This window comes from Panulirus ornatus, chromosome 17, assembly GCF_036320965.1.
Source record: "Panulirus ornatus isolate Po-2019 chromosome 17, ASM3632096v1, whole genome shotgun sequence".
Lineage (NCBI taxonomy): Eukaryota > Metazoa > Arthropoda > Malacostraca > Decapoda > Palinuridae > Panulirus > Panulirus ornatus.
The window spans coordinates 56,314,776-56,341,036 of NC_092240.1; the positions used below are offsets into that span (position 1 = coordinate 56,314,776).

The 26,261-nt window shown below is 41.5% G+C and overlaps 1 protein-coding gene across 3 annotated transcripts in view; it reads right to left on the reverse strand.

Annotated features, from left to right (window-relative positions):
• LOC139754814 (tectonic-like complex member MKS1) overlaps positions 1–26,101 on the reverse strand; it is a 199,236-nt gene extending 173,135 nt beyond the window's left edge. The window contains exons 1-2 of one of the 3 annotated variants that reach the window (XM_071672658.1): positions 25,897–26,101; positions 973–1,080 (exon numbers count right to left, since the gene is read on the reverse strand). In XM_071672658.1, coding sequence (XP_071528759.1) covers positions 973–1,040 — 68 coding nt within the window. In that variant the 5' untranslated portion in view covers positions 1,041–1,080; positions 25,897–26,101. Of the gene's footprint in view, positions 1–972; positions 1,081–25,628; positions 25,860–25,896 lie in introns of those variants that run through there. The other 2 variants (XM_071672656.1, XM_071672659.1) reach the window with 2 other exon arrangements.
• Between the last annotated feature and the right edge of the window lie 160 nt (positions 26,102–26,261).

The window sequence follows — 26,261 nt, forward strand, 5'->3', positions numbered from 1 at the left end:
TAGACCTATCTTCACCAGAAACCACTCACCCTACTGTCTACCTACTTGCAAAAACACTTTAACACTTTACTCTCTTGATAGAAACATCTCACTGCTTCTAATAGCTTTCCTCAGAAATCACACATTAATAACACCTTCCACAAAGCATTTTCTCTTTAAGTAATTCCAGGATGATGAAGGCTTTTGGTAACACATTAGATGAAGAACTAGAAAATTTCCCCTTCCCCCAAAAAATCCAATATCCTCCTCACAAATACCAGTCATTCACCATCGTCACACTAATTAATATTGTGAGAAGTGCAGTATTTCTACACATATTCATTTAATGCACCAACATTGCTCTGTTTGTATAAGAAATGTGAGTAGTATGTGAAAAAATAAGTTCAAATTAAAAAAGCAAAACTTTCAGTATCATTCCCACTAGTGCCAGCCTCACACTCATTTTCAATGTTTGCAGCGTAATAGCAATGTAATACTTCTAAATATACTCATGTTATTCACCAATAATGCTATAATTGTGTATCAGTAATAGTACTGTGTGAACATACAGTACAGTGTGAAACTTTTTGGTGAATGATAAGTACACCTCCATGTCTTCTTTGCAGAAGCTGTCAGACTTGTCATACACATCCTTTAACCTTATTCAACAGTGGACAAGCTAACACAAAGGTCTCTTTATAACTTTCTGTATATTTTCTCTTACTTTCGAATGCTAATTCATAATTCTTTCTTTGGACACACAGGTATGGACCTTCCAGACTATGCTTGCAATTTAAGGGTAAAGTACTTCTACAACCAGGTGAAAATTCAGAGTCAACAAATCAAACAAACCTATAATCATTACTCACCCTTTCAGTCAGAATAAAGATCTTTAACCAGTGGAGCAACTACATCACATTCAGTTTTAATACAATTTGCAATTAGTGTCAGACACATCTAGTTTTAAAAAACAGTTATACCATGATGCTGTACCGAATCTGAAGGTTATCAATTAGCTCTCTTGTGTAGTAATATGCACTCTGATCTCTGACTGGTTCCATCTTCTTATCAAACAGCCAACAGCAATACTCTCATCACAAACTGGAAAGAGAAAAGAGGCAATAGGTAAAATATTCATACATAGCATTTGGTCTAACACTTTTTTTACAGCAAATCAACCAATCACATAACATGATCATCATACTGTATTGCTAAAAAGCCTCAAGATTAATTCAAAAGCTTAACCCTTAAACTACATGTGATTTGCAAATTGTAGTTCAAAAGTTGTAGAAAGGGTAGCAACATCAATCAGGCCACAACTGTGATTATCTCACTGAAAAGCTGATCTGACCTGACTTACCCCTGGGAAGGGCCGTCGGACTTTCATGGATTGCCTAACCTTACAGTCCAAAAGCATTGAGAGAGGTCAAAGCTCATTACTTTCAACCCCAGCAAGCCACCCATAGCTTGCACCAATAAGCAACATCTCCTATTCCTTCGAGGAACAAAACAATTTCTCCTCCTATCCCTGGGGATAGGGGAGAAAGAATACTTCCCACGCATTCCTCGCGTGTCGTAGAAGGCGACTAAAGGGGACGGGAGCGGGGGGGCCAGAAACCCTCCCTCCTTGTATTTTGACTTTCTAAAAGGGGAAACAGAAGAAGGAGTCACGCGGGGAGTGCTCATCCTCCTCGAAGGCTCAGACTGGGGTGTCTAAATATGTGTGGATGTAACCAAGATGAGAAAAAAGGAGATAGGTAGTATGTTTGAGGAAAGGAACCTGGATGTTTTGGCTCTCAGTGAAACGAAGCTCAAGGGTAAAGGGGAAGAGTGGTTTGGTAATGTCTTGGGAGTAAAGTCAGGGGTTAATGAGAGGACAAGAGCAAGGGAAGGAGTAGCACTACTCCTGAAACAGGAGTTGTGGGAGTATGTGACAGAGTGTAAGAATGTAAATTCTAGATGATATGGGTAAAACTGAAAGGTGATGGAGAGAGATGGGTGATTATTGGTGCATATGCACGTGGGCATGAGAAGAAAGATCATGAGAGGCAAGTGTTTGGGGAGCAGCTGAATAAGTGTGTTAGTGGTTTTGATGCACAAGACCGGATTATAGTGATGGGTGATTTGAATGCAAAGGAGAGTAATGTGGCATTTGAGGGAATAAGTGGTATAACTGTGGTGTTCAGTGTTGTAAATGGAAATGGTGAAGAGCTTGTGGATTTGTGTGCTGAGAAAGGACTGGTGATTGGGAATACCTGGTTTAAAAAGCGAGATATACATAAGTATACATATGTAAGTAGGAGAGATGGCCAGAGAGTGTTATTGGATTACGTGTTAATTGATAGGCACGCGAGAGAGACTTTTGGATGTTAATGTGCTGAGAGGTGCAACTGCAGGGATGTCTGATCATTATCTTGTGGAGGCGAAAGTGAAGATTTGTAGGGGTTTTCAGAAAAGAACAGAGAATGTTGGGGTGAGGAGAGTGGTGAGAGTGAGCGAGCTTGGGAAGGAGACTTGTGTGAGGAAGTACCAGGAGAGACTGAGTACAGAATGGAGAAAGGTGAGAACAAAGGAGGTAAGGGGAGTGGGGGAGGAATGGGATGGATTTAGGGAAGCAGTGATGGCTTGCACAAAAGATGCTTGTGGCATGAGAAGCGTGGGAGGTGGGTTGATTAGAAAGGGTAGTGAGTGGTGGGATGAAGAAGTAAGATTATTAGCGAGAGAAGAGAGAGGCATTTGGACGATTTTTGCGGGGAAATAATGCAAATGAGTGGGAGATGTATAAAAGAAAGAGGCAGGAGGTCAAGAGAAAGGAGCAAGAGGTGAAAAAGAGGGCAATTGAGAGTTGGGGTGAGAGAGTATCATTAAATTTTAGGGAGAATAAAAAGATGCTTTGGAAAGAGGTAAATAAAGTGCGTAAGACAAGGGAGCTAATGGGAACTTCAGTGAAGGGGGCAAATGGGGTGGTGATAACAAGTAGTGGTGATGTGAGGAGATGGAGTGAGTATTTTGAAGGTTTGTTGAATGTGTTTGATGATAGAGTGGCAGATATAGGGTGTTTTGGTCGAGGTGGTGTGCAAAGTGAGAGGGTTAGGGAAAATGATTTGGTAAACAGAGAAGAGGTAGTAAAAGCTTTGCGGAAGATGAAAGCCGGCAAGGCAGCAGGTTTGGATGGTATTGCAGTGGAATTTATTAAAAAAGGGGGTGACTGTATTGTTGACTGGTTGGTAAGGTTATTTAATGTATGTATGATTCATGGTGAGGTGCCTGAGGACTGGCGGAATGCTTGCATAGTGCCGTTGTACAAAGGCAAAGGGGATAAGAGTGAGTGCTCAAATTACAGAGGTATAAGTTTGTTGAGTATTCCTGGTAAATTATATGGGAGGGTATTGACTGAGAGGGTGAAGGCATGTACAGAGCATCATATTGGGGAAGAGCAGTGTGGTTTCAGAAGTGGTAGAGGATGTGTGGATTAGGTGTTTGCTTTGAAGAATGTATGTGAGAAATACTTAGAAAAGCAAATGGATTTGTATGTAACATTTATGGATCTGGAGAAAGCATATGATAGAGTTGATAGAGAAGCTCTATGGAAGGTATTAAGAATATATAGTGTGGGAGGCACGTTGTTAGAAGCAGTGAAAAGTTTTTATCGAGGATGTAAGGCATGTGTACATGTAGGAAGAGAGGAAAATGATTGGTTCTCAGTGAATGTAGGTTTGCGGCAGGGGTGTGTGATGTCTCCATGGTTGTTTAATTTTTTTATGGATGGGGTTGTTAGGGAGGTGAATGCAAGAGTTTTGGAAAGAGGGGCAAGTATGCAATCTGTTGTGGATGAGAAAGCTTTGGAAGTGAGTCAGTTGTTGTCACTGATGATACAGTGCTGGTGGCTGATTCACATGAGAAACTGCAGAAGCTGGTGACTGAGTTTGGTAAAGTGTGTGAAAGAAGAAAGTTAAGAGTAAATGTGAATAAGAGCGAGGTTATTAGGTACAGTTGTGTTGAGGGTCAAGTCAATTGGGAGGTAAGTTTGAATGGAGAAAAACTGGAGAAAGTAAAGTGTTTTAGATATCTGGCAGTGGATCTAGCAGCGGATGGAACCATGGAAGCGGAAGTGAATCATATGGTGGGAGAGGGGGCGAAAATTCTGGGAGCCTTGAAGAATGTTTGGAAGTAAAGAACATTATCTCAGAAAGCAAAAATGGGTATGTTTGAAGGAATAGTGGTTCCAACAATGTTGTATGGTTGCGAGGCGTGGGCTATGGATAGAGTCGTGCGCAGGAGGGTGGATGTGCTGGAAATGAGATGTTTGAGGACAATATGTGGTTTGAGGTGGTTTGATCGAGTAAGTAATGTAAGGGTAAGAGAGATGTGTGGAAATAAAGAGAGTATGGTTGAGAGAGCAGAAGAGGGTGTTTTGAAATGGTCTGGTCACATGGAGAGAATGAGTGAGGAAAGATTGACCAAGAGGATATATGTGTCAGAGGTGGAGGGAACGAGGAGAAGTGGGAGACCAAATTGGTTGTGGGAAGATGGAGTGAAAAAGATTTTGAGTGATCGGGGCCTGAACATGCAGGAGGGTGAAAGGCATGCAAGGAATTGAGTGAATTGGAACGATGTGGTATACCGGGGTCGACGTGCTGTCAATGGATTGAACCAGGGCATGTGAAGTGTCTGGGGTAAACCATGGAAAGTTCTGTGGGGCCTGGATGTGGAAAGGGAGCTGTGGTTTTGGAGCATTATTACATGAAAGCTGAGTGTGAATGAATGGGGCCTTTGTTGTCTTTTCCTAGCGCTACCTCGCACACATGAGGGGGGAGGGGGCTGTTATTACATGTGTGGCGGGGTGGCGATGGGAATAAATAAAGGCAGACAGTATGAATTATGTACATGTGTATATATTCCTATGAGTCCACAGGGAAAATGAAACACGAAAAGTTCCCAAGTGCACTTTCGTGTAATAATCACATCATCAGGGGAGACACGAGAGAGGAATATAATAGTTAGTTGATATACATCGAAGAGACGAAGCTAGGACGCCATTTGGTAAACATGTGATTGTCGACAATCACATGTTTACCAAATGGCGTTCTAGCTTCGTCTCTTTGATGTATATCAACTGACTATTATATTCCTCTCTTGTGTCTCCCCTGTTGATGTGATTATTACACGAAAGTGCACTTGAGAACTTTTCGTGTTTCATTTTCCCCGTGGACTCATAGGAATATCTTAATCACGCGCAAAATTGTGATCCTTTCCAACATGTGTATATATGTATATGTCTGTGTGTGTATATATGTATGTGTACATTGAGATGTATAGGTATGCATATTTGCGAGTGTGGACGTGTATGTATATACATGTGTATGTGGGTGGGTTGGGCCATTTCTTTCGTCTGCTTCCTTGTGCTACCTCGCAAACGTGGGAGACAGCGACAAAGCAAAATAGTAATACCTTCAAGACGATCTCCCTATTTGTTGTATACCCAGACATTACTGAAGACAGGCAGCTGATTAGTTGACTTGCTCAAGACAAGTTTACCACTTCAGTTCCTAAAGTATTGGCCATGTAACTACAGACAAACCACCCTTAGGGTGCCTTCCCATCAGTGGATGTCCACTACATGACTCCTGAAGTTTTATCTTCCTAACATGTTTCCCTATAGTACAAGTACAAGTGAAGTACCGGCTGGGCTAAAGGAAGCTAGAGTCAAACCACCGTACAAAAAAGAGTAATAGGCAAGAAATAGGAAGTTACAGACCAGTCAGTTTTTTTGTTTTTTTTTTTTCAAACTTCGCTATTTCCCGCGTTAGCGAGGTAGCGTTAAGAACAGAGGACTGGGCCTTTTTTGGAATATCCTCACCTGGCCCCCTCTGTTCCTTCTTTTGGAAAATTAAAAAAAAAAAAAAACAAGAGGGGAGGATTTCCAGCCCCCCGCTCCCTCCCCTTTTAGTCGCCTTCTACGACACACAGGGAATACGTGGGAAGTATTCTTAATCCCCTATCCCCAGGGATAATATATATATATATATATTTCTTTCTTTCATTTTTTAGAAAGTTAAAAAATACAAGAAGGGGAGGATTTCTGGCCCCCCACTCCCGTCCCCTCTAGTCGCCTTCTACGACACGTGAGGAATGCGTGGGAAGTATTCTTTCACCCCTATCCCCAGGGATAATATATATATATATATATATATATATATATATATATATATATATATATATATATATATATATATATATACATACACACACACATACACACATATACACACACACACACACACACATATATATATATATATATATATATATATATATATATATATATATATATATATATATATATATATTTTCTTTTTGCTTTGTCGTTGTCTCCCGCGTTTGCGAGGTAGCACAAGGAAACAGACGAAAGAAATGGCCCAACCCACCCCCATACACATGCCTTGATTCAATCCACTGACAGCACGTCAACCCCGGTATACCACATCGTTCCAATTCACTCTATTCTTTGCCCTCCTTTCACCCTCCTGCATGTTCAGGCCCCAATCACACAAAATCTTTTTCACTCCATCTTTCCACCTCCAATTTGGTCTCCCTCTTCTCCTCGTTCCCTCCACCTCCGACACATATATCCTCTTGGTCAATCTTTCCTCACTCATTCTCTCCATGTGACCAAACCATTTCAAAACACCCTCTTCTGCTCTCTCAACCACGCTCTTTTTATTTCCACACATCTCTCTTACCCTTACGTTACTTACTCGATCAAACCACCTCACACCACATATTGTCCTCAAACATCTCATTTCCAGCACATCCATCCTCCTGCACACAACTCTATCCATAGTCCACGCCTCGCAACCATACAACATTGTTGGAACCACTATTCCTTCAAACATACCCATTTTTGCTTTCCGAGATAATGTTCTCGACTTCCACACATTCTTCAAGGCTCCCAGAATTTTCGCACCCTCACCCACCCTATGATCCACTTCCGCTTCCATGGTTCCATCCGCTGCCAGATCCACTCCCAGATATCTAAAACACTTCACTTCCTCCAGTTTTTCTCCATTCAAACTCACCTCCCAATTGAATTGACCCTCAACCCTACTGTACCTAATAACCTTGCTCTTATTCACATTTACTCTTAACTTTCTTCTTTCACACACTTTACCAAACTCAGTCACCAGCTTCTGCAGTTTCTCACATGAATCAGCCACCAGCACTGTATCATCAGCGAACAACAACTGACTCACTTCCCAAGCTCTCTCATCCCCAACAGACTTCATACTTGACCCTCTTTCCAAAACTCTTGCATTCATCTCCCTAACAACCCCATCCATAAACAAATTAAACAACCATGGAGACATCACACACCCCTGCCGCAAACCTACATTCACTGAGAACCAATCACTTTCCTCTCTTCCTACACGTACACATGCCTTACATCCTCGATAAAAACTTTTCACTGCTTCTAACAACTTGCCTCCCACACCATATATTCTTAATACCTTCCACAGAGCATCTCTATCAACTCTATCATATGCCTTCTCCAGATCCATAAATGCTACATACAAATCCATTTGCTTTTCTAAGTATTTCTCACATACATTCTTCAAAGCAAACACCTGATCCACACATCCTCTACCACTTCTGAAACCACACTGCTCTTCCCCAATCTGATGCTCTGTACATGCCTTCACCCTCTCAATCAATACCCTCCCATATAATTTGCCAGGAATACTCAACAAACTTATACCTCTGTAATTTGAGCACTCACTCTTATCCCCTTTGCCTTTGTACAATGGCACTATGCACGCATTCCGCCAATCCTCAGGCACCTCACCATGAATCATACATACATTAAATAACCTTACCAACCAGTCAACAATACAGTCACCCCCTTTTTTAATAAATTCCACTGCAATACCATCCAAACCTGCTGCCTTGCCAGCTTTCATCTTCCGCAAAGCTTTTACTACCTCTTCTATGTTTACCAACTCATTTTCCCTAACCCTCGCACTTTGCACACCACCTCGACCAAAACACCCTATATCTGCCACTCTATCATCAAACACATTCAACAAACCTTCAAAACTACTCCATCTCCTTCTCACATCACCACTACTTGTTATCACCTCCCCATTTGCTTTGAAGAATGTATGTGAGAAATACTTAGAAAAGCAAATGGATTTGTATGTACATTTATGGATCTGGAGAAAGCATATGATAGAGTTTATAGAGAAAGCTCTATGGAAGGTATTAAGAATATATAGTGTGGGAGGCACGTTGTTAGAAGCAGTGAAAAGTTTTTATCGAGGATGTAAGGCATGTGTACATGTAGGAAGAGAGGAAATGATTGGTTCTCAGTGAATGTAGTTTGCGGCAGGGGTGTGTGATGTCTCCATGGTTGTTTAATTTTTTATGGATGGGGTTGTTAGGGAGGTAATGCAAGAGTTTTGGAAAGAGGGGGAAGTATGCAATCTGTTGTGGATGAGAAAGCTTTGGAAGTGAGTCAGTTGTTGTCACTGATGATACAGTGCTGGTGGCTGATTCCCTGAGAAACTGCAGAAGCTGGTGACTGAGTTTGGTAAAGTGTGTGAAAGAAGAAAGTTAAGAGTAAATGTGAATAAGAGCGAGGTTATTAGGTACAGTTGTGTTGAGGGTCAAGTCAATTGGGAGGTAAGTTTGAATGGAGAAAAACTGGAGAAAGTAAAGTGTTTTAGATATCTGGCAGTGGATCTAGCAGCGGATGGAACCATGGAAGCGGAAGTGAATCATATGGTGGGAGAGGGGGCGAAAATTCTGGGAGCCTTGAAGAATGTTTGGAAGTAAAGAACATTATCTCAGAAAGCAAAAATGGGTATGTTTGAAGGAATAGTGGTTCCAACAATGTTGTATGGTTGCGAGGCGTGGGCTATGGATAGAGTCGTGCGCAGGAGGGTGGATGTGCTGGAAATGAGATGTTTGAGGACAATATGTGGTTTGAGGTGGTTTGATCGAGTAAGTAATGTAAGGGTAAGAGAGATGTGTGGAAATAAAGAGAGTATGGTTGAGAGAGCAGAAGAGGGTGTTTTGAAATGGTCTGGTCACATGGAGAGAATGAGTGAGGAAAGATTGACCAAGAGGATATATGTGTCAGAGGTGGAGGGAACGAGGAGAAGTGGGAGACCAAATTGGTTGTGGGAAGATGGAGTGAAAAAGATTTTGAGTGATCGGGGCCTGAACATGCAGGAGGGTGAAAGGCATGCAAGGAATTGAGTGAATTGGAACGATGTGGTATACCGGGGTCGACGTGCTGTCAATGGATTGAACCAGGGCATGTGAAGTGTCTGGGGTAAACCATGGAAAGTTCTGTGGGGCCTGGATGTGGAAAGGGAGCTGTGGTTTTGGAGCATTATTACATGAAAGCTGAGTGTGAATGAATGGGGCCTTTGTTGTCTTTTCCTAGCGCTACCTCGCACACATGAGGGGGGAGGGGGCTGTTATTACATGTGTGGCGGGGTGGCGATGGGAATAAATAAAGGCAGACAGTATGAATTATGTACATGTGTATATATTCCTATGAGTCCACAGGGAAAATGAAACACGAAAAGTTCCCAAGTGCACTTTCGTGTAATAATCACATCATCAGGGGAGACACGAGAGAGGAATATAATAGTTAGTTGATATACATCGAAGAGACGAAGCTAGGACGCCATTTGGTAAACATGTGATTGTCGACAATCACATGTTTACCAAATGGCGTTCTAGCTTCGTCTCTTTGATGTATATCAACTGACTATTATATTCCTCTCTTGTGTCTCCCCTGTTGATGTGATTATTACACGAAAGTGCACTTGAGAACTTTTCGTGTTTCATTTTCCCCGTGGACTCATAGGAATATCTTAATCACGCGCAAAATTGTGATCCTTTCCAACATGTGTATATATGTATATGTCTGTGTGTGTATATATGTATGTGTACATTGAGATGTATAGGTATGCATATTTGCGAGTGTGGACGTGTATGTATATACATGTGTATGTGGGTGGGTTGGGCCATTTCTTTCGTCTGCTTCCTTGTGCTACCTCGCAAACGTGGGAGACAGCGACAAAGCAAAATAGTAATACCTTCAAGACGATCTCCCTATTTGTTGTATACCCAGACATTACTGAAGACAGGCAGCTGATTAGTTGACTTGCTCAAGACAAGTTTACCACTTCAGTTCCTAAAGTATTGGCCATGTAACTACAGACAAACCACCCTTAGGGTGCCTTCCCATCAGTGGATGTCCACTACATGACTCCTGAAGTTTTATCTTCCTAACATGTTTCCCTATAGTACAAGTACAAGTGAAGTACCGGCTGGGCTAAAGGAAGCTAGAGTCAAACCACCGTACAAAAAAGAGTAATAGGCAAGAAATAGGAAGTTACAGACCAGTCAGTTTTTTTGTTTTTTTTTTTCAAACTTCGCTATTTCCCGCGTTAGCGAGGTAGCGTTAAGAACAGAGGACTGGGCCTTTTTTGGAATATCCTCACCTGGCCCCCTCTGTTCCTTCTTTTGGAAAATTAAAAAAAAAAAAAACAAGAGGGGAGGATTTCCAGCCCCCCGCTCCCTCCCCTTTTAGTCGCCTTCTACGACACACAGGGAATACGTGGGAAGTATTCTTAATCCCCTATCCCCAGGGATAATATATATATATATATATATTTCTTTCTTTCATTTTTTAGAAAGTTAAAAAATACAAGAAGGGGAGGATTTCTGGCCCCCCACTCCCGTCCCCTCTAGTCGCCTTCTACGACACGTGAGGAATGCGTGGGAAGTATTCTTTCACCCCTATCCCCAGGGATAATATATATATATATATATATATATATATATATATATATATATATATATATATATATATATATATATATATACATACACACACACATACACACATATACACACACACACACACACACACACATATATATATATATATATATATATATATATATATATATATATATATATATATATATATATATATTTTCTTTTTGCTTTGTCGTTGTCTCCCGCGTTTGCGAGGTAGCACAAGGAAACAGACGAAAGAAATGGCCCAACCCACCCCCATACACATGCCTTGATTCAATCCACTGACAGCACGTCAACCCCGGTATACCACATCGTTCCAATTCACTCTATTCTTTGCCCTCCTTTCACCCTCCTGCATGTTCAGGCCCCAATCACACAAAATCTTTTTCACTCCATCTTTCCACCTCCAATTTGGTCTCCCTCTTCTCCTCGTTCCCTCCACCTCCGACACATATATCCTCTTGGTCAATCTTTCCTCACTCATTCTCTCCATGTGACCAAACCATTTCAAAACACCCTCTTCTGCTCTCTCAACCACGCTCTTTTTATTTCCACACATCTCTCTTACCCTTACGTTACTTACTCGATCAAACCACCTCACACCACATATTGTCCTCAAACATCTCATTTCCAGCACATCCATCCTCCTGCACACAACTCTATCCATAGTCCACGCCTCGCAACCATACAACATTGTTGGAACCACTATTCCTTCAAACATACCCATTTTTGCTTTCCGAGATAATGTTCTCGACTTCCACACATTCTTCAAGGCTCCCAGAATTTTCGCACCCTCACCCACCCTATGATCCACTTCCGCTTCCATGGTTCCATCCGCTGCCAGATCCACTCCCAGATATCTAAAACACTTCACTTCCTCCAGTTTTTCTCCATTCAAACTCACCTCCCAATTGAATTGACCCTCAACCCTACTGTACCTAATAACCTTGCTCTTATTCACATTTACTCTTAACTTTCTTCTTTCACACACTTTACCAAACTCAGTCACCAGCTTCTGCAGTTTCTCACATGAATCAGCCACCAGCACTGTATCATCAGCGAACAACAACTGACTCACTTCCCAAGCTCTCTCATCCCCAACAGACTTCATACTTGACCCTCTTTCCAAAACTCTTGCATTCATCTCCCTAACAACCCCATCCATAAACAAATTAAACAACCATGGAGACATCACACACCCCAGCCGCAAACCTACATTCACTGAGAACCAATCACTTTCCTCTCTTCCTACACGTACACATGCCTTACATCCTCGATAAAAACTTTTCACTGCTTCTAACAACTTGCCTCCCACACCATATATTCTTAATACCTTCCACAGAGCATCTCTATCAACTCTATCATATGCCTTCTCCAGATCCATAAATGCTACATACAAATCCATTTGCTTTTCTAAGTATTTCTCACATACATTCTTCAAAGCAAACACCTGATCCACACATCCTCTACCACTTCTGAAACCACACTGCTCTTCCCCAATCTGATGCTCTGTACATGCCTTCACCCTCTCAATCAATACCCTCCCATATAATTTGCCAGGAATACTCAACAAACTTATACCTCTGTAATTTGAGCACTCACTCTTATCCCCTTTGCCTTTGTACAATGGCACTATGCACGCATTCCGCCAATCCTCAGGCACCTCACCATGAATCATACATACATTAAATAACCTTACCAACCAGTCAACAATACAGTCACCCCCTTTTTTAATAAATTCCACTACAATACCATCCAAACCTGCTGCCTTGCCAGCTTTCATCTTCCGCAAAGCTTTTACTACCTCTTCTATGTTTACCAACTCATTTTCCCTAACCCTCGCACTTTGCACACCACCTCGACCAAAACACCCTATATCTGCCACTCTATCATCAAACACATTCAACAAACCTTCAAAATACTCCATCTCCTTCTCACATCACCACTACTTGTTATCACCTCCCCATTTGCACCCTTCACTGAAGTTCCCATTTGCTCCTTTGTCTTACGCACTTTATTTACCTCCTTCCAGAACATCTTTTTATTCTCCCTAAAATTTAATGATACTCTCTCACCCCAACTCTCATTTGCCCTTTTTTTCACCTCTTGCACCTTTCTCTTGACCTCCTGTCTCTTTCTTTTATACGTCTCCCACTCAATTTCATTTTTTCCCTGCAAAAATCGTCCAAATGCCTCTCTCTTCTCTTTCACTAATACTCTTACTTCTTCATCCCACCACTCACTACCCTTTCTAATCAACCCACCTCCCACTCTTCTCATGCCACAAGCATCTTTTGCGCAATCCATCACTGATTCCCTAAATACATCCCATTCCTCCCCCACTCCCCTTACTTCCATTGTTCTCACCTTTTTCCATTCTGTACTCAGTCTCTCCTGGTACTTCCTCACACAAGTCTCCTTCCCAAGCTCACTTACTCTCACCACCCTCTTCACCCCAACATTCACTCTTCTTTTCTGAAAACCCATACAAATCTTCACCTTAGCCTCCACAAGATAATGATCATACATCCCTCCAGTTGCACCTCTCAGCACATTAACATCCAAAAGTCTCTCTTTCGCGCGCTTGTCAATTAACACGTAATCCAATAACGCTCTCTGGCCATCTCTCCTAATTACATAAGTATACTTATGTATATCTCGCTTTTTAAACCAGGTATTCCCAATCATCAGTCCTTTTTCAGCACATAAATCTACAAGCTCTTCACCATTTCCATTTACAACACTGAACACCCCATGTATATATATATACTTTGCTTTGAAGAATGTATGTGAGAAATACTTAGAAAAGCAAATGGATTTGTATGTAGCATTTATGGATCTGGAGAAGGCATATGATAGAGTTTATAGAGATGCTCTGTGGAAGGTATTAAGAATATATGGTGTGGGAGGCAAGTTGTTAGAAGCAGTGAAAAGTTTTTATCGAGGATGTAAGGCATGTGTACGTGTAGGAAGAGAGGAAAGTGATTGGTTCTCAGTGAATGTAGATTTGCGGCAGGGGTGTGTGATGTCTCCATGGTTGTTTAATTTGTTTATGGATGGGGTTGTTAGGGAGGTAAATGCAAGAGTTTTGGAAAGAGGGGCAAGTATGAAGTCTGTTGGGGATGAGAGAGCTTGGGAAGTGAGTCAGTTGTTGTTCGCTGATGATACAGCGCTGGTGGCTGATTCATGTGAGAAACTGCAGAAGCTGGTGACTGAGTTTGGTAAAGTGTGTGGAAGAAGAAAGTTAAGAGTAAATGTGAATAAGAGCAAGGTTATTAGGTACAGTAGGGTTGAGGGTCAAGTCAATTGGGAGGTGAGTTTGAATGGAGAGGGACTGGAGGAAGTGAAGTGTTTTAGATATCTGGGAGTGGATCTGGCAGCGGATGGAACCATGGAAGCGGAAGTGGATCATAGGGTGGGGAAGGGGGCGAAAATTCTGGGGGCCTTGAAGAATGTGTGGAAGTCGAGAACATTATCTCGGAAAGCAAAAATGGGTATGTTTGAAGGAATAGTGGTTCCAACAATGTTGTATGGTTGCGAGGCGTGGGCTATGGATAGAGTTGTGCGCAGGAGGATGGATGTGCTGGAAATGAGATGTTTGAGGACAATGTGTGGTGTGAGGTGGTTTGATCGAGTGAGTAACGTAAGGGTAAGAGAGATGTGTGGAAATAAAAAGAGCGTGGTTGAGAGAGCAGAAGAGGGTGTTTTGAAGTGGTTTGGGCACATGGAGAGATTGAGTGAGGAAAGATTGACCAAGAGGATATATGTGTCGGAGGTGGAGGGAACGAGGAGAAGAGGGAGACCAAATTGGAGGTGGAAAGATGGAGTGAAAAAGATTTTGTGTGATCGGGGCCTGAACATGCAGGAGGGTGAAAGGAGGGCAAGGAATAGAGTGAATTGGAGCGATGTGGTATACCGGGGTTGACGTGCTGTCAGTGGATTGAATCAGGGCATGTGAAGCGTCTGGGGTAAACCATGGAAAGCTGTGTAGGTATGTATATTTGCGTGTGTGGACGTATGTATATACATGTGTATGGGGGGGGGTTGGGCCATTTCTTTTGTCTGTTTCCTTGCGCTACCTCGCAAACGCGGGAGACAGCGGCAAAGTATAAAAGAAAAAAAAAAATATATATATATATATATATATATATATATATATATATATATATATATATATATATATATATATATATATATACATGGAATTTATCAAAAAAGGGGGTGACTGTATTATTGACTGGTTGGTAAGGTTATTTAATGTATGTATGACTCATGGTGAGGTGCCTGAGGATTCGCGGAATGCGTGCATAGTGCCATTGTACAAAGGCAAAGGGGATAAGAGTGAGTGCTCAAATTACAGAGGTATAAGTTTGTTGAGTATTCCTGGTAAATTATATGGGAGGGTATTGATTGAGAGGGTGAAGGCATGTACAGAGCATCAGATTGGGGAAGAGCAGTGTGGTTTCTGAAGTGGTAGAGGATGTGTGGATCAGGTGTTTGCTTTGAAGAATGTATGTGAGAAATACTTAGAAAAGCAAATGGATTTGTATGTAGCATTTATGGATCTGGAGAAGGCATATGATAGAGTTGATAGAGATGCTCTGTGGAAGGTATTAAGAATATATGGTGTGGGAGGCAAGTTGTTAGAAGCAGTGAAAAGTTTTTATCGAGGATGTAAGGCATGTGTACGTGTAGGAAGAGAGGAAAGTGATTGGTTCTCAGTGAATGTAGGTTTGCGGCAGGGGTGTGTGATGTCTCCATGGTTGTTTAATTTGTTTATGGATGGGGTTGTTAGGGAGGTGAATGCAAGAGTTTTGGAAAGAGGGGCAAGTATGAAGTCTGTTGGGGATGAGAGAGCTTGGGAAGTGAGTCAGTTGTTGTTCGCTGATGATACAGCGCTGGTGGCTGATTCATGTGAGAAACTGCAGAAGCTGGTGACTGAGTTTGGTGAAGTGTGTGAAAGAAGAAAGTTAAGAGTAAATGTGAATAAGAGCAAGGTAATTAGGTACAGTAGGGTTGAGGGTCAAGTTAATTGGGAGGTAAGTTTGAATGGAGAAAAACTGGAGGAAGTAAAGTGTTTTAGATATCTGGGAGTGGATCTGGCAGCGGATAGAACCATGGAAGCGGAAGTGGATCATAGGGTGGGGGAGGGGGTGACAATCCTGGGAGCCTTGAAGAATGTGTGGAAGTCGAGAACATGATCTCAGAAAGCAAAAATGGGTATGTTTGAAGGAATAGTGGTTCCAACAATGTTGTATGGTTGCGAGGTGTGGGCTATGGATAGAGTTGTGCGCAGGAGGATGGATGTGCTGGAAATGAGATGTTTGAGGACAATGTGTGATGTGAGGTGGTTTGATCGAGTAAGTAACGTAAGGGTAAGAGAGATGTGTAGAAATAAAAAGAGCATGGTTGAGAGAGCAGAAGAGGGTGTTTTGAAGTGGTTTGGGCACATGGAGAGAATGAGTGAGGAAAGATTGACCAAGAGGATATATGTGTCGGAGGTGGAGGGAAAGAGGAGAAGTGGGAGACCAAATTGGAGGTGGAAGGATGGAGTGAAAAAGATTTTGTGTGATCGGGGCCTGAACATGCAGGAGGGTGAAAGGAGGGTAAGGAATAGAGTGAATTGGATCGATGTGGTATACCGGGGTTGACGTGCTGTCAGTGGATTGAATCAGGGCATGTGAAGCCCTACACAGCTTTCCATGGTTTATCCCAGACGCCCCACATGCCCTGATTCAATCCACTGACAGCACGTCAACCCCGGTATACCACATCGATCCAATTCACTCTATTCCTTGCCCTCCTTTCACCCTCCTGCATGTTCAGGCCCTGATCACACAAAATCTTTTTCACTCCATCCTTCCACCTCCAATTTGGTCTCCCACTTCTCCTCGTTCCCTCCACCTCCGACGCATATATCCTCTTGGTCAATCTTTCCTCACTCATTCTCTCCACGTGCCCAAACCATTTCAAAACACCCTCTTCTGCTCTCTCAACCACGCTCTTTTTATTTCCACACATCTCTCTTACCCTTAGGTTATTTACTCGATCAAACCACCTCACACCACACATTGTCCTCAAACATCTCATTTCCAGTACATCCATCCTCCTGCGCACAACTCTATCCATAGTCCACGCCTCGCAACCATACAACATTGTTGGAACCACTATTCCTTCAAACATACCCATTTTTGCTTTCCGAGATAATGTTCTCGACTTCCACACATTCTTCAAGGCTCCCAGAATTTTCGCCCCCTCTCCCACCCTATGATCCACTTCCGCTGCCATGGTTCCATCCGCTGCCAGATCCACTCCCAGATATCTAAAACACTTTACTTCCTCCAGTTTTTCTCCATTCAAACCCACCTCCCAATTGACTTGACCCTCAACCCTACTGTACCTAATAACCTTGCTCTTATTCACATTTACTCTTAACTTTCTTCTTTCACACACTTTACCAAACTCAGTCACCAGCTTCTGCAGTTTCTCACATGAATCAGCCACCAGCGCTGTATCATCAGCGAACAACAACTGACTCCCCAAGCTCTCTCATCCACAACAGACTTCATACTTGCCCCTCTTTCCAAAACTCTTGCATTTACCTCCCTAACAACCCCATCCATAAACAAATTAAACAACCATGGAGACATCACACACCCCTGCCGCAAACCTACATTCACTGAGAACCAATCACTTTCCTCTCTTCCTATACGTACACATGCCTTACATCCTCGATAAAAACTTTTCACTGCTTCTAACAACTTGCCTCCCACACCATATATTCTTAATACCTTCCACAGAGCATCTCTATCAACTCTATCATATGCCTTCTCCAGATCCATAAATGCTACATACAAATCCATTTGCTTTTCTAAGTATTTCTCACATACATTCTTCAAAGCAAACACCTGATCCACACATCCTCTACCACTTCTAAAACCACACTGCTCTTCCCCAATCTGATGCTCTGTACATGCCTTTACCCTCTCAATCAATACCCTCCCATATAATTTACCAGGAATACTCAACAAACTTATACCTCTGTAATTTGAGCACTCACTCTTATCCCCTTTGCCTTTGTACAATGGCACTATGCACGCATTCCGCCAATCCTCAGGCACCTCACCATGAGTCATACATACATTAAATAACCTTACCAACCAGTCAATAATACAGTCACCTCCTTTTTTAATAAATTCCACTGCAATACCATCCTAACCTGCTGCCTTGCCGGCTTTCATCTTCCGTAAAGCTTTTACTACCTCTTCTCTGTTTACCAAATCATTTTCCCTAACCCTCTCACTTTGCACACCACCTCGACCAAAACACCCTATATCTGCCACTCTATCATCAAACACATTCAACAAACCTTCAAAATACTCACTCCATCTCCTTCTCACATCACCACTATTTGTTATCACCTCCCCATTTGTGCCCTTCACTGAAGTTCCCATTTGCTCCCTTGTCTTACGCACTTTATTTACCTCCTTCCAGAACATCTTTTTATTCTCCCTAAAATTTAATGATACTCTCTCACCCCAACTCTCATTTGCCCTCTTTTTCACCTCTTGCACCTTTTTCTAGACCTCCTGTCTCTTTCTTTTATACATCTCCCACTCAATTGCATTTTATATATATATATATATATATATATATATATATATATATATATATATATATATATATATATATATATATATATTTTTTTTTTTTTTTTTTTTTTTATACTTTGTCGCTGTCTCCCGCGTTTGCGAGGTAGCGCAAGGAAACAGACGCAAGAAATGGCCCAACCCCCCCCCCCCATACACATGTATATACATACATCCACACACGCAAATATACATACCTACACAGCTTTCCATGGTTTACCCCAGACGCTTCACATGCCTTGATTCAATCCACTGACAGCACGTCAACCCCGGTATACCACATCGCTCCAATTCACTCTATTCCTTGCCCTCCTTTCACCCTCCTGCATGTTCAGGCCCCGATCACACAAAATCTTTTTCACTCCATCTTTCCACCTCCAATTTGGTCTCCCTCTTCTCCTCGTTCCCTCCACCTCCGACACATATATCCTCTTGGTCAATCTTTCCTCACTCATTCTCTCCATGTGCCCAAACCACTTCAAAACACCCTCTTCTGCTCTCTCAACCACGCTCTTTTTATTTCCACACATCTCTCTTACCCTTACGTTACTCACTCGATCAAACCACCTCACACCACACATTGTCCTCAAACATCTCATTTCCAGCACATCCATCCTCCTGCGCACAACTCTATCCATAGCCCACGCCTCGCAACCATACAACATTGTTGGAACCACTATTCCTTCAAACATACCCATTTTTGCTTTCCGAGATAATGTTCTCGACTTCCACACATTCTTCAAGGCCCCCAGAATTTTCGCCCCCTCCCCCACCCTATGATCCACTTCCGCTTCCATGGTTCCATCCGCTGCCAGATCCACTCCCAGATATCTAAAACACTTCACTTCCTCCAGTTTTTCTCCATTCAAACTCACCTCCCAATTGACTTGACCCTCAACCCTACTGTACCTAATAACCTTGCTCTTATTCACATTTACTCTTAACTTTCTTCTTCCACACACTTTACCAAACTCAGTCACCAGCTTCTGCAGTTTCTCACATGAATCAGCCACCAGCGCTGTATCATCAGCGAACAACAACTGACTCACTTCCCAAGCTCTCTCATCCCCAACAGACTTCATACTTGCCCCTCTTTCCAAATATTTTTTCATTATACATAATCGCTGCTTCCCCGCATCAGTGAGGTAGCACCAGGAAACGGATGAAGAATGGCCCATCCACTCACATACACATACATATACATAAACGCCCACATACATACATATACATATCAACTTAAACATACACAGAGAATACATACATACACATGTACATATTTATACTCGCCTTTATCCATTCCTGTCACTACCCCATCCCACAGGAAAACAGCATCGCTACCCCCTGCTTTCGCGAGGTAGTGCCAGGAAAACAGACAAAAAGGTCACATTCGTTCACACTCAGTCTCTAGCTGTCATGTGTAATGCCCCGAAACCACAGCTCCCTATCCACACTCAGGCCCCACAGACCTTTCCATGGCTCACCCCAGATGCTTCACATGCCCTGGTTCATAGGGGTGTAAAACAAACTCATATGCTTGTAATAAGCTGTTAGCCTGATGCGGAAAAGTTGCATTCATAGGTACCTCTTTCTGTACTGTAAAATTTCCTACACAGCCTAAGTGGTATGACATGTAGGAAAAAATAACTGTGTTGTGATGTTATGTTATAGTAGATTCATGTCTAAAAGTTGCTTCTTGCTATTATTCCCTCTTCTGTGTAAGCAACAGCCAACTGAACATATTCCTTTGTTCCCATACAGAGTATTTAACAACTCCTTATATTCACTCATAAAAAATCAGAAAAGCCTACCTGAATGAAGTAACATCGAAACGGGAAGGCCAGTAAGTTTTCCTCTTTGGCAGCTGGCATTGCCAACAATCATTTGAGATGGGAGAACCACTGATAATTTATCAAAATGGGAGGGGTTGTTTATGATCAATTAGCAAAATTACCTAATGTCAAATAATATTATATACAATTTTCAGTCAGGATTCAGGGGAAAGTACCCCACAAATACATGTTTGGTCTACCTTTTAGACTTACTTAGAACTGATATATCAAAAGGAAATTATACAGGACTTCTACTTTTGGACCTACAAAAAGCATTGGACACAGTTGATCATCACATTTTGTGTGAAAAATTAAAAGCAATGGAGATAAAGTCTGTGAAATGGTTCAACTCATCTGACTGGAAGGAATCAGGTAGTTTAAATTGATAACTGTTATTCTGAGCCTTGTAGTGTATCTTGTGGAGTTCCACAGGGAAGTATTTCAAGACCACTATTATTTCTATGCTATGTAAATGACAAGAAAATTAGTGTCTCATGCCAACTTCTTCATTATACTGATGACAGCATTCTAACTGTATCGCACAAGGATGCTAATGTTATCTCAAATAGGAAAGGAAAAGAACTTGAATCATGTAATAACTGGATGATCAATAACAAACTGTCTCTTCACCAAAGAAAAACCAAAGTTATGATAGTAGGATCTAAAAGAAAACTAGAGAAAGTAAATAATTTTGCAATAATATGTAATGGTCAGGTAATAAAAGGAGTAAAGTTACTGAAGTATCTAAGTGTTTATTTGGACCAATGTGCCTCTGGGGAGTTAAACTGTCGGTTCATACTCAATAGAATATATGCAAGATTAAAATTCTTATACAGACAAGCAAATGGCTTTAATCAGAAAATTAAAAAACCTTATGTTCTGCTTTAGTTCAACTTCATTTTGATTACGTATGTTCTTCTTGGTATCCTGGAGTAAGCAGTAAATCCAAAAAGCAGCGTTAAAGAATGTGTGGAAGGTGAGAACGTTATCTTGGAAAGCAAAAATGGGCATGTTTGAAGGAATAATGGTTCCAACAATGTTATATGGTTGTGAGGCGTGGGCTATAGATAGGGTTGTGCAGAGGAGGGTGGATGTTTTGGAAATGAAATGCTTGAGGACAACATGTGGTGTGAGGTGGTTTGACTGAGTAAGTAATGAAAGGGTAAGAGAGATGTGTGGTAATAAAAGGAGTGTGGTTGAGAAAGCAGAAGAGAGTGTATTGAAATGGTTTGGACACATGGACAGAATGAGTGAGGAAAGACTGACAAAGAGGATATATGTGTCAGAGGTGAAAGGAATAAGGAGAAGCAGGAGACCAAGTTGGAGGTGGAAGGATGGAGTGAAAAAGATTTTGAGCGATCAGGGCCTCAACATACAGGGGGGTGAAAGGTGTGCAAGGAAGAGAGTGAATTGGAACGATGTGGTATACCGGGGTTGATATGCTGTCAGTGGATTGAACCAGATGTGAAGCGTCTGGGGTAAACCATGGAAAGGTGTGTGGGGCCTGGATGTGGAAAGAGAGCTGTGGTCTCGGTGCATTACACATGACAGTTAGAGATGGAGTGGGAATGAATGTGGCCTTTTTGCCTTTTCCTGGCACTATCTTGCTGGAAATGAAATGACACACATACACCCAATGAGGTAGCACTAGGAAAAGACAACAAAGGCCACATTTGTTCACACTCAGTCTCTAGCTGTCATGTGTACAGCACCAAAACCACAGCTCCCTTTCCATATCAAGGCCCCACTAAACTTTCCATGGTTTACCCTAGACGCTTCACATGCCCTGGTTCAATCCATTGACAGCACGTTGACCCCGGTATACCACATTGTTCCAATTTACTCTATTCCTTGCATGCCTTTCACCCCCCTGTATGTTCTGGCCCCAATTGCTCAAAACCTTTTTCACTCCATCCTTCCACCTCCAATTTGGTCCCCCACTTCTTGTTCCCTCCACCTCTGACACATATATCCTCTTTGTCAATCTTTCCTCACTCATTCTCTCCATGTGTCCAAACCATGCTTTCTCAACCACACTCTTTTTATTACCACACATCTCTCTTACCCCTTCATTACTTACTCAGCCAAACCACCTCACACCATATATTGTCCTCATTTCATTTCCAAAGCATCCACCCTCCTCCGCACCACCCTATCTATAGCCCATGCCTCACAACCTTATAACATTGTTGGAACCATTATTCCTTCAAACATACCCATCTTTGCTCCAAGATAACGTTCTCACCTTCCACATATTCTTCAATGGTGCTTTTTGGATTTACTTTCATTACTTACTCGATCAAACCTCCTCATATATTCTATATTTATTATTACAGTTCTGCCCTCTCAACCACACTTTTTTTTGTTACCACACATCTCTCTTACCCTTTCATTACTTACTCGATCAAACCACCTCACACCACATATTGTCCTCAAACATCTCATTTCCAGCACATCCATCCTCCTGCGCACTACTCTATCCATAGCCCACGTCTCGCAACCATATAACATTGTTGAAACCACTATTTCAAACATGCCCATTTTTGCTTTCCAAGATAACGTTCTCGACTTCCACACATTTTTCAATGCTCCCAGAACTTTCGCCCCCTCCCCCACCCCTATGATTCACTTCCACTTCCATGGTTCCATCCACAGCCAAATCCACTCCCAGATATCTAAAACACTTCACTTCCTCAAGTTTTTTCCATTCAAACTTACCTCCCAATTGACTTGTCCCTCAACCCTACTGTACCTAATAACCTTGCTCTTATTCACATTTACTCTCAGCTTTCTTCTTTCACACACTTTACCAAACTCAGTCACCAGCTTCTGCAGTTTCTCACCCGAATCAGCCATCAGCGCTGTATCATCAGCGAACAACAACTGACTCACTTTCCAAGCTCTCTCATCCACAACAGACTGCATACTTGACCCTCTTTCCAAAACTCTTGCCTTCAACTCCCTAACAACCCCAGCCATAAACAAATTAAACAACCATGGAGACATCACACACCCCTCCCACAAACCTACATTCACTGAGAACCATTCACTTTCCTTTCTTCCTACACGTACACATGCCTTACATCCTCGATAAAAACTTTTCACTGCTTCTAACAACTTGCCTCCCACACCATATATTCTTAATATCTTCCATAGAGCATCTCTACCAACTCTATCATATGTTTTCTCCAGATCCATTAATGCTACAAACAAATCCATTTGCTTTTCTAAATATTTCTCACATACATTTTTCAAAGCAAACACCTGATCCACACATCCTCTACCACTTCTGAAACCACACTGCTCTTCCCTAATCTGATGCTCTGTACATGCCTTCACCCTCTCAATGAATTCCCTCCCATATAATTTCCCAAGAATACTCAACAAACGTATACCTCTGTAATTTGAGCACTCACTCTTATCCCCTTTGCCTTTGTACAATGGCACTATGCAAGCATTCCGCCAATCCTCAGGCACATCACCATGAGTCATACATACATTAAATAACCTTACCAACCAGTCAACAACAGAGTCACACCCTTTTTTAATAAATTCCACTGCAATACCATCCAAACCTGCTGCCTTGCCGGCTTTCACGCAAAGCTTTTACTACCTCTCCTCTGTTTACCAAATCATTCTCCATAACCCTCTCACTTTGCACACCATCTCGACCAAAACACCCTATATCTGCCACTCTATCATCAAACGCATTCAACAAACCTTCAAAATACTCACTCCATCTCCTTCTCACATCCCCACAACTTGTTATCACCTCATGGAGAAAATGAATGAGGAATGATTGACAAAGAGGATATATGTGTCAGAGGTGGAGGGAACGAGGAGAAGAGGGAGACCAAATTGGAGGTGGAAAGATGGAGTGAAAAAGATTTTGAGTGATCGGGGCCTGAACAGGCAGAAGGGTGCAAGGTCTGCAGGGAATAGAGTGAATTGGAACGATATGGTATACCGGGGTCAACGTGCTGTCAATGGATTGAACCAGGGAATGTGAAGCATCTGGGGTGAACCATGGAAAGTTTTGTGGGGCCTGGATGTGGAAAGCGAACTGCGGTTTCGGTGCATTATACATGACAGCTAGAGACTGAGTGTGAACGAATATGGCCTTTGTTGGCTTTTCCTAGCGCTATCTCGTGCACATGCGGGGGGGGGGGGTTCATTTCATGTGTGGCACGGTGGTGATGGGAATGAATAAGGGCAGACAGTATGAATTATGTACATGTGTATAAATGTATATGTCTGTGTGTGTATATATATGTATATGCTGAGATGTACAGGTATGTATATAAGCATGTGTGGACGTGTATGTATATACATGTGCATGTGGGTGGGTTTGGCCATTCTTTCATCTGTTTCCTTGCACTACCTCGCTAACGCTGGAGACAGCGATAAAGTGTAATAAAATAAATAAATAAAATATTATAATTAATTGCCGTCTCCCACTTCAGCAAAGAAGAGCATGGAAACAGACAACGAATGGCCCAACCCATTCCATACACATGTATTACAAACACAGACACACATTTATATATATATATATATATATATATATATATATATATATATATATATATATATTGTTACCCATCATTAGGACATCTATAAATAATTCATGTCTTTAGAAACAGTAATTGTAACTTTAATCAATGCAAAGATGAGGTACCAATCTTGTCGGTAAACTCCCACCTCCATGTCATATATTCATCTTAATACAATTATATTTCTTGTACAAGAAAGGTTAAGACACAAGAGCTTGTCTATGTCAACAGGGGTTATAGTGCTACTAACGCCCCAGAGGACAAGATGACAGCAATGCAAGTTAATGTTCATTCAAAAACTTAAGCTACATCTGACCTTAAACCTTTAGTTATATTGAGGTGAAGACTGCCTTGAACTGGTGTCTTTACATATTGTCCTGTGAGGAGTCTGTCTTCTGGCCCTAAGCCGGCCTTACCACTTGTCGTCCTAAACTTTGCAAACAAAAACCGAAAATAAGTATTACCATAATTTCTGTCTTCTGAAGTTTTAAAAAGCAAACAAGAAACAAGTGGCATAAGCCTTAGCTTCCCACCATGGCACTAACAACCAACAACAACAATTCTGGCCAGAAAAAGGACTAATGAGTGACAACCTTCTCACTACAAACTCCTTCCTTAACCTTCTCTATTCCAAGAATAAATTTAGGTTTTCTAGACAGCACTCATTAAATCTATGACATGGAATGAGGGATGAGAGAGTGCAGCAGTAGAATCCCTAACATACTTACGACAAACTTTGTCATTAAAAGAACATCAGTATTTGTCAAAATAATCCTCACCTTAGCAATTATATAAGGCTGGAACTGACAAATTTCTTTCTAATGAGAGTTAGTAGGTTTTCCCAAAACATGGTTGTTAACCTGAGCCGTAGCTACAACTAAGGTAATCAAGATTACACCAGATAGATTTCCTCTACACTTCCCAAACATGATCATGGACGACTTTATCTAACAAGTGCACCATTATTATTATTGTTATTATCATTATTATTATTATTATCATTATTATTATAATTATTATTATTATTATTATTATTATTATTATTACCTTGTTTTCATTCACTTATCGAAAAGCTTGGAAAAGACCCAGTGGTTTGTTTACATATAAATGTGTGTAATGGTTCCATTAATATAACAAAAATGATACTGAATAATTTGATCATTCTCAGCTCAAACTTGTCTTATTATCAATACCATCATTAGTAACATTATCATTATTATCATCATTATAATACAATAAATATAGAACTGATTAAGACCTCACCCACCCCACCCCACTCCCCAAAGAATTATAGGGAGGCGGCCTATGTATACATGGCTCGACCAAATGAAAATTGAAATTTTTCATATATATATATATATATATATATATATATATATATATATATATATATATATATATATATATGTGTG